Source organism: Giraffa tippelskirchi, chromosome 3 (assembly GCF_054371585.1).
Source record: "Giraffa tippelskirchi isolate mGirTip1 chromosome 3, T2T-mGirTip1v1.2.pri, whole genome shotgun sequence".
Lineage (NCBI taxonomy): Eukaryota > Metazoa > Chordata > Mammalia > Artiodactyla > Giraffidae > Giraffa > Giraffa tippelskirchi.
In genome coordinates, this window is record NC_137277.1 from 88,776,897 (window position 1) to 88,793,498 (window position 16,602).

The 16,602-nt window shown below is 35.4% G+C and overlaps 1 protein-coding gene across 6 annotated transcripts in view; it reads left to right on the top strand.

Annotated features, from left to right (window-relative positions):
- CFAP210 (cilia and flagella associated protein 210) overlaps positions 1-15,983 on the top strand; it is an 88,361-nt gene extending 72,378 nt beyond the window's left edge. For all 6 annotated transcript variants that reach the window (XM_081577919.1, XM_081577922.1, XM_081577920.1 and 3 more), the window contains 5 exons: positions 3,209-3,365; positions 7,030-7,169; positions 9,076-9,268; positions 9,941-10,105; positions 15,527-15,983. In XM_081577919.1, the coding sequence (XP_081434045.1) occupies positions 3,209-3,365; positions 7,030-7,169; positions 9,076-9,268; positions 9,941-10,105; positions 15,527-15,871 (1,000 nt within the window). In that variant the 3' untranslated portion in view covers positions 15,872-15,983. The remainder of the gene's footprint in view (positions 1-3,208; positions 3,366-7,029; positions 7,170-9,075; positions 9,269-9,940; positions 10,106-15,526) is intronic.
- The last annotated feature ends 619 nt before the right edge of the window (positions 15,984-16,602 follow it).

Below are 16,602 nucleotides of genomic sequence, written 5' to 3' on the forward strand. Positions count from 1 at the left end.
GGTGGTCCATTAATTAGGACTCTGTACTTTCACTGCCAAGGGACTAGGGTTCAATCTCTGGCTGGGGAACTAAGATCCCATAAGTCATGCCCTATGCCCCCGCAAAGCATACTGCTGTATAATCACCTCCAAATCAAGATGTAGAACACTTGACTGCCCCCCAAAATTCCCTCATGCCCCTTTGCATTAAGTTCTGTCCCCCACCCTTGGCCCTTGGTAATCATTGATCCACTGACACAGACTTTTTTCCTGAGCATGTATACTCACATTTTATAAAATAAAACTGGATCCACAGTATTGTTTTATGAAATGTTTTTTTCACTTACCAGTAGTCCCTGTGCTCAGTCTTGTCTGACTCTTTGCAGCCCAATGGGTTGTAGCCCACCAGTCTTCTCTGTCTGGAATTTTTCAGGCAAGAATACTGGAGTGGGTTGCCATTTCCTCCTCTAGGGGATCTTCCCAACCCAGGGATTAAATCTGTGTCTCTTGTGTCTCCTGCATTGGCAGGCAGTTCTTTGCCACTAGCGCTACCTGGGAAGTCCCTAGTATGTCATGAAATCTTGCCATGTTGGTAAATGGAAATCAAAGCTGATTTTTTTTAAAGTAGCTATTACTGTACATATGGAGAGGAGTATATTTGGGTGTTATTTTACTTACTTTTCTAAATAACTGATGCATGCACATAGGAAGAGGCACAAAGGGGATTTAGTGAAAAGTTTCTTCCTTGTCCACCAGCCACCTTGTGTGAGACCATTTTCTTCATACTATAGTTTAAATGTATTAATATATACATTATATTAATGTATCCAAAAAAATAAAGGAAAAGGCAATGGCACCCCACTCCAGTACTCTTGCCTGGATAATCCCATGGATGGAGGAGCTTGATAGGCTGCAGTCCATGGGGTTGCTAAGAGTCAGACACGACTGAGCGACTTCACTTTCACTTTTCACTTTCATGCATTGGAGAAGGAAATGGCAACCCACTCCAGTGTTCTTGCCTGGAGAATCCCAGGGACGGCGGAGCCTGGTGGGCTGCTGTCTATGGGGTTGCACAGAGTCCGACACGACTGAAGTGACTTAGCAGCAGTAGCAGCAGCAGCATTAATGTATCCAAAAAAATAAATAATACTGTTTGTGGACATTTTTACCATTTTTAAAGAAAAAATATTATTTTTATACTTAAGCATTACATCATTAATTCATTCATCATTAATTATTTTTAAACATAATTAAATAAAATAAGATATAAATTAAAAATCACCAGAAATGCTGTGATCCATATTAAGCACTGTTAACATATGAGTGTATATTCATCTGCTCTTTAAAATTTTAAATTTCACAAACTATAAATGAATAATATGCCTATTTTTTCAAATTCAAGCAATATAACAAAATTTGGAGTAAAATTTAGAATTTCTTCTTTATTTCCACTCTACTCAATGTCTTTAACTTTCATTTTGCTCTTCAAAAATAGCCATTATTAGGCTTCCCTGGTGCCTCAGTGGTAAAGAATCCACCTGCCAGTGCAAGAGACATAGGTTTGATCCCTGATCCAGGAAAATCCCACATGCGGCAGAGATACTAAGCCCGTGCGCAACAACTCTTGAGCCTGTGCTGTAGAGCTCAGGACCCAGTAGTGAGCCCTTGCACTGCAGCTGCTGAAGACTGAGTGCTCTAGAGAATGTGCTCTGCAACAAGAGAAGCCACCTCAATGAGAAGCCCACACACTGCAACTAGAGAGTAGCCCCTACTCCCTGCCTGCAACTAGAGAAAAGCCCATGCAGCAACGAAGACCCAACACAGCCAAAAATAAATAAATAAAAAATTTAGAAGTATCCATTATTAAGAATTTTGTAGCTGTCACCTCAGAATGTTTTACTGCAGTTACTAATATTTATGTTCAGGACAGTCTCTGTCCATGGGATTTTCCAGGTAAGAATACTGGAGTGGGTTGCCATTTCCTCCTCCCAGGGTATCTTCCCGACACAGGGATTGAACCCACACCTCTTATGTCTCCTGCATTAGCAGGCAGATTCTTTACCACTGAGCTACCTGGGATGTGGCAGTATATGTTAATCATTGATTAATTGATTAAAAGCTGATAATGAGTATTTATATATATTAGATATTAATTTATTAGACATACTGCAGATTTTTGTCATCAGTATTTGGAAAATATGGCCTATTTTATTGTCTGTCTTCGATCAGTATGAGAGTCTGCCTGTGACTCACAGTGGGCATGATGAGGACAGGGCAAATAAGGGACTCTGTGATGCCAAAATCCCCCCAAAGAGGATTTTTGATCGACAACCTTAAAAAAATTATTGTAAAGACATTTACAAAGTACAGATGAGGTTGATTACATCAGGGAAGTCCCAAATGTAAGCTTCTTGAGGGCAGGAACATGTGTTGACTGGCTGGGCGGGACGCGTGGATGCATAGACACAGACACCTCAGGCTGGAGCTGTCTTGCCAGTATGCTGAGGATCGGCTACCAAATGTGGGCAGTCAGAATCTGTGATAAACCACTGATGGTACATGCTCCTGGTTGTGATGGTGGTGGGACTGAGGGTGTGGGTTGTACAGAGCTGGTGCTAAATCCAGATCGGAGCCCTGCAGTGAGGAGGCTGCTCAGGGATCTCTGAAGAACTCACACGTAAGCCCTGTGGGTGAACCAGTACTTGATGACTCACCAGTCAGAAAGCATCAATAGTTAGTGTTAGCTAGGGAGAGGATAACAACCAAAATGGCCAGCAGGGTAAGGAAGTCATTGCCTTTCTTCCATCAAACCCCATTTTCTGAGGGGCCAGGTCCATAGCTTAGATAGCGTCTTGCAGCGCTGAAATTGAAAAGCAGAAGGGATTAGGGACTTTTCTGTAAAACAGTGTCACCATTTCAGCATATTGTCTGTTGTTCAGTTAACTGGTTCTTTCCAAAGGAAAGAAACATTTGAATCTGGTGTAGGACTTAATTTTGGTGAGTAATGAAACAAATTTGAAGAAAGAAAAATAATTAGCAATCCTGGGATAACCAAGTTTGGATTTGGTTTTTATCACTTCTCTTTACCTATCTGTTCTTGTCTCCAAAGAAATCCAGAAGTTTTCCTTTACAGCTTCAAATCATGCCAGTAAGAATCTAATTCATTTCTTTAAAATATATTCTATTTTTCTGCTTCACTCTCAATTTTAGTTTTTTTTTTTTTCTTCAGAATAAAAGAACATGAAGAGGAAGAAGAAAGAAGGAGAAAAGAGGAAGAAAAGGATGCTGAGGAAATAAAGCGACAGAACTCATTATATGAAATAGAAATGAAAAAAAAACAAGGAAAGAAAAAAGAAGAGATCAGTGAAAGCAGGAGACTATTTTTTGTAAGTAGATAATACTCAGAAAGGTAAGAAATGTACAAAGTCCAATGCCTAATTTTCAATATATTTTTTATAAACAATAGTGGAGTAGAAAACAGGTTTACTATTAAGTTGGGTTTCTAAGTATACTTTGAGGGGAACTATATTTGCTATTGTTTCACATGTATGTGCTGTTACTCATGAACAAGAATTAAGAGAATGAGACTTTTTGTCAAATGAATTTTCTTATCCTTTAAATGAGAGCTGTTACAAGCAATGCATGGAGTGATACGTGTTCAGTATCTGCTGCACTATTAATTTGTGTTCAGTAAATAGTAATCATTGTTTTATGGTTGTTGTAATTTATTTTGTAATTTTTAACATCTTTTTCTTTATAAAGTTATTTTTTATTCTTAAGTAACATATTCATTGTTGTTGTTTAGTCACTAAGTTGTGTCTGACTTTCACAAAGTTACATATATACAGATTTAAAACATCAAACATCTCAAAATGCTTAGAGTAGCAGTCCTTGCTCCACTCCTTTTGCTTCTTGGAAAATTATATTCTAAATAATCTACATATTTTTAAAAATGTATTAAGCTTTAAAGATATGTATCTTGATTTATCAATTTTAAATGTTTTCTGTCTCTCTGCCCTAAAGAGGATTTAGCTCTTTTCCAATACTATACTCTTTCCATTCTCCTCTTTTCCCTAAATAATCAGGGCATAATTTTAGTTTAATCATTATTATGATTAAATGAATATTGTCCATCAAAGAGTTAATATACTATATTTTTTTCTCCCATAAATATTTTTCTGTGACTAAAATAATTGTCATTGTTTTCATTTGCTTTAAAGTTGCATACCTCAATTTTTTCCATATGTTCCATATTCTGTCAAATGGATGATACTGGTTTTCAAGTGTTCAACTAAGTAATATTAAATTATCTATGTTACTGGTTTTTTTGGTGCTCCCACATCCAGAGTCCTCCGTCCTCTGCCTTCTGGACTGTTTGCTCTCTAGGCCTGCTGCTCAGCTGCCATTCTGGGCCTTCCCTGTGCCAGTTTCCTGGGTCACAGCTCGTATTTCCTCAATCTTAAGTCTTCCTCTTTCTTGGTTTATTCCTTCATCTTGCTGAAATACATCTTTGAGTAGATTCTGAATAAAGGGTATAGAGAAGGTGAAATTTTTGAATTCTTATCTGGAAAGGTTATCATCTAAGGTAATGCTTGCTTTATAGTTTGGATGTAGAATTCTGGGTTCAGAATTCAGAGTTTTGTATTTATAGTTTCTTAATCATCTAGCCTTCAGTGTTGCTATTGAGAAGTTTTATTCCATTTATGGTCTTCATCTTATGTATGTAATCTACTGTGTTTGGTTTTTTCTTTCCTTCTCTCTGTTTCTCTGAAAGCTCTCAGAGTCTTTATCTGTGTAGCTCTAAGATTTCACAGGGACATACCTTGTTTAGATCTTTTTCATTTTGCTAAGCACTCAGCTGATACTATAACCCATAAATGTGTCAAGTTTTCTTATTTCTTCTATAATTTTGTCCCTTTCTATTTTGTTTTCTGTGTTCTAGAACCCCTCTGGACTTTCTGAAGTGATGCTCTAATTTTTAAAAAATAGTTGCTCATATTATTAGTTAGGGTACAAGCATGTAACAGAAAACTCAAAATGAAAAATGTAAAAAATTACAAAATAAATTGCAACAATACCTTAAAAATTAAACCTTTATTTGAAGGGCAGAGCTAATCATTCCAAGGCTGATATGATTCCTCCAGAATCAACAGGGAATGAGACAGCTTTTCTTTTTTTGCCTTCCTATTCTCAAAACAGAGGTGACTTCTGTTCTCAGGATTGCCTCATGGCCTTGAATAACTGCTGGAGCTCCCACCCTCCTGACCACATTCCAGGCAGAAAGAAGAAAGGATGAAGGACAGAAAAGAGTGTTCTAACTATCTATTCTCCTTTTAAGGAACTTTTTCAGAACTCCCATTTAACAATTTCCATTAAATCTCATTGGTTGTAATTTAGTGACACCTCGCTGAAAAGAAAGCTTGGAAATTCTTCTAGCTGAGAATATTGCCACTCTGAACAAAATCTGGGTTCTGCTACTTATGCAGAAGGGAAGAAAGACTCTTTGGTAGGCAGTTAATTATTCCTGCCATTTTTGGTTTTTTTTTTTGACTTTGAGAGTTATCCTCAACTTTGTCTTCTAAATCTTCTATTGAATTTTTAATTTTAGTGATCAAAGTTTTAATTTCTAAGAGTCATACTAGTAATATCATTATTCCTTTTGGATCAAATCTTATTCTTGGTTCATGAATATAATATTTTTATCTCTCCAAGTCACTTTGGAATAGGACAGACCTGTTTTGAATGCTAACTTGGCTATTTACTAGCTATATGACCTTGAGCTGAGGCTTTCAAGTTTTAAAAAATCAGAATTAACTTTGTGTTAATTCTACTCTTTTCTTATTATAAAAATCCTTATGAACATTATAATAACTTAGAAAAAACAGTAAAATAAAGCTTTTAAGAAATTACTCAAAACAATTACTTTTAAGAGCTTGATATTTTCATTACCTTTTCATGTCAACTAATCTATCTCCTAACCAGATTATAGGCTTTTAAAAGTAATATCCCATAAAATAGAAGAGTACTTAAGCATAGTAGGTACATAGTAACCTTGAGTTATAAATATGTTGGAATAATAAATAATTGCACCTAGTAACTTTTACCTTGAATTCATTTCTACTTTTGGTAACACAAGCACAGATCTATCTATATATCCGGGCTGTTGTGTTCAAAGGCACCTATTATTGTGATGGCTAACTGAGGTCAGGTAGTAGAATATATGCTAATATGAACAGATTTTTATTTTTTGTTTAAAAAACGACCTATTTTAAAATTTTTTTATTAGAATATACATCTGTATAATTTTTTGTATATGTGCAAAAAGAAAGCCTAGACAAGAAATTAGTTTCAGAGTAATTGAGCCTGGTGGGTGGAATTAGGCATAGGAAGATAGTAGATGTGGTAGGAAAAATTTTACACTATGTGTTTTTAAAATATTTTAAATTTGTATAGCATATGACTATATTAACTATTCAAACATTAAATGAGATTATACATATTTACTGTATTTTTTATTATATTAATAGTATTGTTTTAAATTACATCGTTGTAAAGAAATGAGATATTTGAAAAGAAATACAGAAAATTAAGAAGATGTAAAAGTCACCTATAATCTCATACCCCAGAGACAACTACCCTAGAGACAACTACTGTTAACATTTGATACATTTCTTCCAGTTATATATTCAATATAAACTTATATGTGCATGAAAAACTAAAATACACTATGGTAATGCTTTATATTCGGCTTTTTCCTCCTACTTACTGATTGTTATTTATATCTTCCAATGTCCTTGAGAACATAGTTTAACTGTTTCTCCATCATTGAATATTTAGAAGTTGTTTTCAATTTTTCAATATTATAAATAACTCTGAGATGAATTACATGGTACATTAAATTTAATGCCCAGCTATGATTATCTCCTTGAGATAAATTTCCAAGAGAGAAATAATTATATTAGAAGCTGTGACCATTTGACAGTTTCCTGTTAGATATCTATATGTTGAGACTTTTCTTTGTGATAGGATAACACAATTTTCCCCCTCAAGGAACATTTGAATGATAAACATATCATCAAAGCTGTAGAACGGCAGCAGCAAGAGGAAGAAGATGAAAAGATTAGAAAATTTATCAAAGCAAAAAAGCGTCTTACACAAATGGGGAAAGAGAAAGAAGCTGAAACACACAGGTCAGCTTCTAAAATAATTTTTGTGCTTAATAAAGTACTATCTGAAATTATTTTATTTTAAATCAGAAGTTGTGATATAAGAGTGCAGTCTTTAGGAATAAAGATCTTATTATTTTATGTATATCGGGGCATTTCGTGACTTGGTGATTTCAGCTTGGAGCATGTGAATTTGGGTTCTGTTGGAATACTGATGTCATCTGTGTGGTAGATGACTGGAAATACTGAAAATCTCTGCTTTAGGAGATGGGTATGAGAGTTGTATAAAAGCTGGAGATGGCTTTATGAGCCATTGATATACAAGTGGCAGCTGGAACTGTGGGTACAGGTGAGCTCACCTAGGGGGAGTAGACAAGAAATGAAGGTGACATAGTCCCTATGTAAATCCATAGTTAAAGGTCAAATGGAGAACAAAGATAATATGAAGACCAAGGAATAGTTTCCAGAGAATGGAGGAACAGCAAAGGAACTGCAAAGGGTGGGGGGGTGGGGAGGTGAGAATTTAGTAAGAAGAGAGCAGTCAGCAGTGTTAGATGACTAGAGGGAGAGAGTTTTAAAATACAGCACTCATCAGATGTAGAGGTCATTGCTTACCTTAGTGAGCAATTTGGGATGAGATGAGTGAAGATACAGTACATCGTGTTTCTGTCTAGATTATGCTTTTCACTTGTGCAAAACCCTCTGGTGGCTTCACATTACACTTAGAGTGTTGATTATGGCCCATAAGGCTCTGTACCCATCCTAATTCCCAGTGATCATAACTCCCTCTCTCAAACCTCATCTCTTACGGTTCTCTTTCTTTCCCTCTTCATCACTTACACTGAACTTCCCCTGTACCCTCTTTGGGAAATTCTCACCTCCCTTGACTCTTTCAGATCATTACTCAAATATTGCTTTCTCATTCAGGACATCCCTGTGTTATTTAAAATTATAACCCCACACCCCACATTGCTTATCATTTTAACTTTCTTTTTTTCATTGGTAATACAATACTATTTTAATTATTTAGTTTGCTGTGTCTCTACCCCAACTATTGTGAAAGCTCCACAAAGGCAGAGATTTTTAATGTTTTTGTTTACTTCTATGTCCCAATAGCTTCAATAGTCCCTGGCACATAGTAGATAATCAATAAAAGTGTTTAAAATATTGTTTTTGAAAGCCTAGATGAAATGTGACTTTTTCCATGAAGGCTTCCTTTTTTCATTTGCCCACATCACTTTCTAGGTTTATTGTGGCATTTATCACCTTTTGCCTGCATAGTTATTTACATAATTTCCTTTCCTCCACTTTATTTTTTTATTAATTAATTTTTGGCTGTTCTGGGCCTTTGGTGCTGTGTGGGCTTTTCTCTAGTTGTGTGAGCAGAGGCTGCTCTCTAGTCATAGTGGCGTGGGCTTCTCATTGCAGTGGCTTCTCTTGTAGTGGAGCACAGGCTCTAGGGCATGTGGACTTCAGTAGTTGTGGATTGGGCTTAGTTGCTCCATGGCATGTGGGATTTTCCTGGACTAGGGATCAAACCTGTGTCTCCTGCATTGGCTGGCGGATTCTTTACCACTGAGACAGCAGGGAAGCCCCTTTCCCACTTTAGATCTTCACTTCCTAGGGGCATGCATTGTGTCCTTTCTCTTCGTTTCTCCAGTGTGGCTTCGCTAATTCACTCAGTGATCAGTGAATATGTCACAACTAAAGTTAAAAGTTTTTGCCCAATTTCCTAAACCGAAATGCCCCCATTCCTTTAACAGATAGGTAGTTTTTGTTGATGACGTGCCAGGCACTATGCTTGGCCCTGAACTAGAGAGAGGACTTACCCTGTACAAAAGGAAAGTTATTTATCTTCATTTAAAGTATGTTGGCTCCATAACAAAACCATTCTTGAAGACATGACTAGTAAATGGTTATTTTGTTATAGGCTAATGGAGGAACGGAGAGAAAGAATAAATAACTTCCTGAGTAAACTAATGAAAGAGAAATTTGACAATGAAGATTTGATTATTGCTAGAGATATTGCAGAAGCTGAGGCTGAGTGGGAAAAAAGAGAAAGAGAAAAGTATGAAAAAAACAAAGTAGAATTAAAAGCAATCGCAGAACATAGAGCTCTTGTGGTAAGCAATTCAGTGATGACAAGTAAAAATCAAACAAAATTGAGCCCTTTGCTGTAGTTTTCTCCTAACTTATTCCCTCTGCTTCTCTGACAGATTTGAGATTTGAAAAACAATGTATAAAATTATCTTCCAATATTCTTGAAATCAGACCATGTTTACTTTCTAACAGAAGATAACATGATAATTACAAATAAGGTCTTTATTTGTAAGCAAAGTAATAATCTCTTGTTTCAGAACCATCTGAAATGTAAAAAAGTTATTAACTTTCATTTGAATGTTTTTAAGACAAACCAAGTAAAAATTACCCCATTGTGTTTCTGTATATCTTAATACTTCAGAATTTATCCCTTACATGACTGACTTTCATAAGATTTAAATTAGATAGTTTTTAAGCATTGTAGCAATTATATAATGCTATAGATGTTTCCCTATTTTGAGATGGTCTTGCTTTTCTGTTCCTATATTTTTTTAAGCCAATATCATTCTACTTATGTTTTCATTGTTTCTTGATATTACTAGAACAAAAAGTAAACTGGCCATGTGGGAGTCACCCCAATTTTTGGCCCTTTTATTGCGCCTGGCTGACTTTCCACATGGAACTTTCTAACTTCAAGGCCGTTGGTTGCTAAAAATGGTTTTAATTTTTTTTTTTTTTTGCCTTCTATCATCTAGATGAAGAATAAAGAGGAAGAAGAAAGACAAAGGAAAATAGAGGCTACAGAACAATTGCTAGCTATCCTAAAAGCAGACCAGATTTTCTGGGAGCATGAAAGGGAGAAAAAGCGGAAAGCTGATAAAGAATGTCAAGAAGTTCAAGATGCCCATATTCAGCAAATGGTAATTATTCCTAAATGTTTATACTTACAAATAAATATGTAATATAGATGTCATGAGTTTTGTTTCCCAAAACAGTTTTATCAAGTAAGATTAGACGGTTGCTATGGTTATGACACAATAAAATGTACTAAAAATGTGAAGAGTTACTTTTTATCGATATTGAAGCTTCCCTACTAGGTTTATGTCTTTTGTACAGATATTTATTATCTTTAGTTTCAGTTGCGTTTTAGTAAATGTAAAAGAAAATACAAATGCATATGGCAGGCCATGATGCTTCTTTTACTTTTTCCCCTCTTTATAACTATTATCCAGAGAATATGTTGATTGGGATCTCATAGGTTTCATATTTGAGGTGAGTGGGGGTCCCAGAGATTTTAGAACATATATGCAGGACTGGGCATGTAATCATTTGTTTCTGAAAACTGTTTTCCAGAATAGCTTTGCCATCTTCCATTCCTCCCAGCAATGTATGCAAAGACAAGTTGCTCCACATCCTTGCTAACACTCTGTTATTGCCATCTTTCAATTTTTAACAATTCCAGTATAGTGTTGTCTCGTGTTGTTTTGCATTTCCTCACAACTAAAGATACTGAACATCTTTTCATGTTCTTTTTAGTTGTTGTGTGCCTTATTTTGTGTTTACTTAAATCTTTTGCGTTATTTAGTTGGGTTGTTAATGTGGTGAAATGTACATAATATTTACTGTTTTTAATCATACAGTACAAGGGCATTAAGCACATTTATACTGAGGTGCAGTTGTCAACACTGTCCATCACCATAACTTTTTCATCGTCCTACTCTGAAACTCTGTACACTTTAAAGAGCAACTGTCTGTTCTACCTTTCTCCTAGTTCCTAGTAACCACTGTTCAACTTTTTGTCTCTGTGAATTTGCTATTCTAAGTACCTCATATTAGTGGAATCATACTAGTCAAGGCTATGGTTTTTCCAGTAGTCATGTATGGATGTGAGACTTGGACTGTGAAGAAAGGTGAGAGCTGAAGAATTGATGCTTTTGAACTGTGGTGTTGGAGAAGACTCTTGAGAGCCCCTTGGACTGCAAGGAGATCCAACCAGTCCATCCTAAAGCAGATCAGTCCTGGGTGTTCATTGGAAGGACTGATGTTGAAGCTGAAACTCCAATACTTTGGCTACCTCACGCGAAGAGTTGACTCATTGGAAAAGACCCTGATGCTGGGAAGGATTGGGGGCAGGAGGAGAAGGGGACAACAGAGGATGAGATGCTGGATGGCATCACCGACTCAATGGTCATGGGTTTGGGTAAACTCCGGGAGTTGGTGATGGACACGGAGGCCTGGCGTGCTGCGATTCATGGGGTCGCAAAGAGTCGGACACGACTGAGTGACTGAACTGAACTGACAGTATTATTTGTCCTTTTTGGTCTGTCTTATTTCACTGAACATAGTATCTTCAAGGTTCATTCATATTGCAGCAGGTGTCAGAGTTTCATCTGTTCTTAATGATGAATAATATTCCATTGTACATATATACCAGATTTTGTTTATCCACACATCCATCAATGGATATTTGGGTGGTTCCCATATTTTGGCTATTGCAAATGATGATTCTGTGCACACTGGTATATAGATAGATACCTGTTTGAGTTCCTGTTTTCCATTCTTTTGCTTATATGCCTACAAGTGGAATTGCTAGATCATATAGTAATTCTGTGTAGTTTTTTTTCAGAAACACCATACTGTTTTCTACAGCAGCTGCAGCATTTAACAGAGCCACCAGCAATGTTCAAGAGTTCTACTTTCTCCAAATTCTCACTTGTTTTCTGTTTGTTGTTGCTTATCATAATGGATTTGAAGTGGTATCTCATGGTTTTCACATGCATTTCCCTCATGATTAGTGATATTGAGCATCTTTTCATACACTTATTGGCCATTTCCATTCAGTCTCAAGACTTCCTTTAGCACATTTTATAGCACAGGTAGGCTAGTAATAAATGAATGTTTTTCTGGAGAAGTCTTTATCTTGCCTTCATTTTATTGGATATGAAATTAATTGGATGTCATTTTTTTCAGCCTTTTGACTGTTCCAGTGTCTTCTGGCCTTCACGATTTATGACTGGAAATCTGTTAATGTTTGTCCCCTGTATGTGATGTCACTTTTCTCTTGCTCTCTTGCTGATTACAAGCTTTTTTTTTATTGTGGCTTCCTGCAGATTGACTGTTTTTGAGTTTTTCCTATTTGAGATTTGTGGTGGGTCTTGGATGTGCCAGTTAATATCACCAACTATGGGGAGCTTTTGACTATTTCAAGTATTTTTCCTGCCTCTTTATCCTTTTTTTTTCCTTCGGGGACCCAGTTTGCACATGCATAGAGACATCTGATATTGTACCAGAAATCTCTGACATTCTGTTCATTTTGGTCAATATTTTTCTTTTTCTTCAGATAGGATAGTTTCTATTGACCTATCTTCAAATTCACTGATTCTGATGCTGAGCTCACCTAGTGAGTTTTTCATTTCGGTTATTGAACTTTCAACTCTACAGTTTTTTTTTTATATATAGTTTCTAATTCTCTGATTCCCAATTCACTCGTTCTGAGCATATTTCTTTTAATTTACTGGATATTTTCATAACTGCTTTGAAATCTAATTGCCAAAGTCAATATGTAGTCTCATTAAGTTGTAACTTTTATAACTATTAAGGTTATAATTGTTTCTGTTGAACTTTCTTCCCTGAAAATAATATAACATTTCTCTATTTATTTGCAGTGATTTTTGGTTGAAAATCCAACTTTATATAGATTATGTTGCAGATTCTGTTTTGTTCTGAGGGTTGTTGCTTTTTAGTAGGCAGTTGCCTTCCCTGGATGCAAGCTATGAAATCTGGCTTCACCACAGTACCTCTGATGTCTTTGCTCACTTTTACGTTTTAAAGCCTGGATCCCTAGGGTTCTTTCCTCACTGTACTGGTCTTGACAGTCATCCAGTAATATGGGTAGAGTTTATGTTCAGACACCGTTAGCCAGTAATGCTTTTACTCCTCCACCTGCTATGAAAGCTGTGTGCAGGTTGAGATTGGTAGTCCAAATTCTCCTGTGTGGATGTATTTTTATCAGTCAGGGATGTGTGTTGATTTATCATTACAGCTTTTCTCTCATTCCAGAATCTCCTCCTCAAATTTCTAGCTGTTTTGTCACTTGACCCAAATAGAATCTGCCATCATTGTCCAGTTATCTGCTTGTTTTCACCACCTGAGCTGGAGGGACAGCAATGCCCTCCAGACAAAGATGTTGTGAACTTGTACTTCTTACCTTCTGATTTAGTAGTTTTTCATGAAAAAACACTTCTCAAGCAGTAGCCTGTACATAGTCATTTACCAATGCTCTGAAATGGCTGACTTTAACAATCAACTTTTCTGTGGAGTTTTGCCCAACCTCATGTGGCCATTATCAGAAATAGGATCTGCCATATTATTTTGAACCAAATATCATTATCATTTTATCAATGTATATTTCAGTATCTATCTCTAAAACCCAGGGACTCTTTAGAAATAAACATAATCACAATTGTTATCACATCTGAAACATTCAAAAAATATGTAACATTTAACATTCAGTGTTGTTTCAATTTCCCGATTGTCTCATGAATTATTTTTTAAAGCTTTTGAAGATGAAACAGGGTCCATATATTCTATTCGGTTGGTTGATACATCGTTCAAGTTTCTTTTAACCTGTAACTCTTCCTTCATCCCCATCCTTCTTGTTCTTATTCTCCTTATGTTTATCCTGCAACTCATTTGTTGAAGGAACTGAGTTTCTTGTCTTTTAGAGTTATTATAGTCTGGATTTTGTGGGCATCCATGCAGGGTAGTATAGTTCCTTACATTTCATGCAAAATCCAGGTTAAGTCAGATTCAGGCTCAATTTTTTGTTGCAAATCCCTCATAATTGGTGTTGTGTATTTCCACTAGAAGGCATGTGATGACTGTTGTCTCACCTTCTGTGATACAAGCAGGCTTTGGTGATTGTTACCTAGATTTAATTCATAGGTGGCAAAATGTATTTTCTCTTTCCTTCTCATTGATTGCTTAAGCTTTCAAATAAATTTTCATGATCAGCAATTGGTTTCCCTTAAATACAATTTTAAAAGACAGGATAAATATTTTATTTTCACTTTTTTGAGTTTTCAAATAATTAGCTAACATCTCCTAATTTGTTACTTTACCCACCCCATGTCATCATTTTTAGGATTTTAAACCAATCAATATTTTACAAATCTATATATGATGTATATAAAGTTTGAGGTACCAGTCATATGATCCATTATGGTTATCCTTTCCTTCCATTCTCAGTTCCTTTCTGTACTTAAAAACGTTTATCCCTGTTCCCTCAATGTTTCTACAAAACTGCTACCAAATCATTTATCCCAATTGCTCCTTGTCAAGATATCAAATTTCAGCATTTTACCACTGAGACAGTTTTTAGCCTTTTCTGTTTTTCCTAATGTTATTTAATGTCATTTTCTATTTTTTTCAAACTCCTGGTGTCTGTCCCCTATTCAACAAATAGCATAAAAGTCCTAGTGTTGAAATATAGCATTATAATAAAAATTTGGTATTTTGTATTGAATACAAAATAGTTGTTCTATTTCATCACAAATTTCAGTTTATGATTTTAAGCTATTTTATGCTGAAGTGTTTGGTTACTGATTTTGAAAAATATTTGCATGAATATTACAATATATTCACAAGTGAATTTTTTATAAACTCAGCATTTCTTAAAATGCATCAGATACAATGAAAAGCTGTCAACCAAAACATAGAAATCTTTAAAAAGCCATTAATCACTTCATATAATATAAACAATGTTTTTGTACATTGTAAAGTTAAAAGAAAAAAGTGAAATGTTAGTAAACTAGTTTTTGATAGACTGCTTATTCTACGTAGCTCCTGATCAACCTACATTGATAAATGTCACTTGTTCCAACCAAGATTCTTAGGAAACAGAGAATGTAATTAGTTTAATTCAGATATTCATTGAAGATTTAATCTTATGTGGCTGGTTTTGGATAGCAGGTTTGGATGCATCCTTTCAGAATAGCAGATGGACTGGGACAGTGACTGGTATGTCTTCTATACTTGTCAAAGAACACATAATTGGTAGAAACAGGATTTTAAACTTGGCTATTTTAATCTTAATTTCATGCTGTACTGTTTGAAGATGTACAATCACATATTAAGGTAAGCTTCACTGAGCCACTGCTTTGAACATATTGTGAGAGAAGCATGGGACAATTTCTGAAATAAATTATGTAGTTAAGTCAGGACTTGTCAAATGTCAATGAATTTAAAAGCTGTATCTACAACTTCATATGCTATGTGTTTAGAAAATTGGTCAATTTTCTAAACATATCAGTATGTAATTATATTTTCTCTTTCCCAAACAGGCCAAACATAAGTTTAATGCACTGCAAGCAAAACAAGCAGAATCAGAGTACTGCAGACTTACTGAAGCTCTTGTGGCTGAAAAGGAGAAGGAATTTCAGGATTATGCCAGAGAAGTAATTGAATCTGAGTCTGAATCGACAAACAAATATATTTATCCTCTTGTAAAAGCTGTACAGGAAGGACCTGGAGGTGGCCGTGGACCAGCTTTCGTGGACAGAGGTGGATTAAGACCCAGCTATCAGGCAAATGATATCACTGGAGTCCAGCTCCCTTTTTATAACTCTCAGGGATCGAAATATAGTAATTTTCAAAAGTCTAAGGGAAGGCTAGGTTTTACATGGTAGAAAAAAGTTTATTTTTAAGATTAAGAAGACTAATCTGTAGCTAATCTGAGCTACACATTCAAGTGAATTATATGCTTATAATTTGTTAATAAAGCTCCTTTTCATCTAAGTACAATTGTGTCTGACCTAATTGATTCTTCCCCACTCAAGATTAAGTCAGATTCTCTTTTTTATTCTGATAAAAGATATATATACAACAAAATGTATCATTTTAGCAATTTAAGGATATTCAGTGGCATTAAGGATATTCATAATATTGTACAACCATTAACATTTATCTAGTTCCAGAAGTTTTTCATTGTTCCAAATGGAAACCCTGTTACCTGTACCTATTAGTACACAACTGTTGTAATCCACTAATTCGATAAAGCATAGCTATAACTTGTGGCAAAGATGTAAACTGGAACTAAAACATTTTGGGTTATTGAGAGGTCTTGGGGGTGGGGGAGGTGTACAAATTATGAATCAGCAGTACTTAAAAATAAAAAGAAATACAGTATTGCATTAGGAAATATGTTTAGGAAAAAAATCTAGAAAGCAATGAAAGTAGAAAACACAAATTGAAACTAAAAATATTTTAATACATAAATCTGTACAGTCCATATGACACACTCACATTTTACATATTCTCCTGGCTTAATAAAACATTCAAAAACACTCCAGAATTTGAGAATTTAATAATATTCACCTACTAACACATATAAATCACTGAATGGTCAAAATGTTTTTAT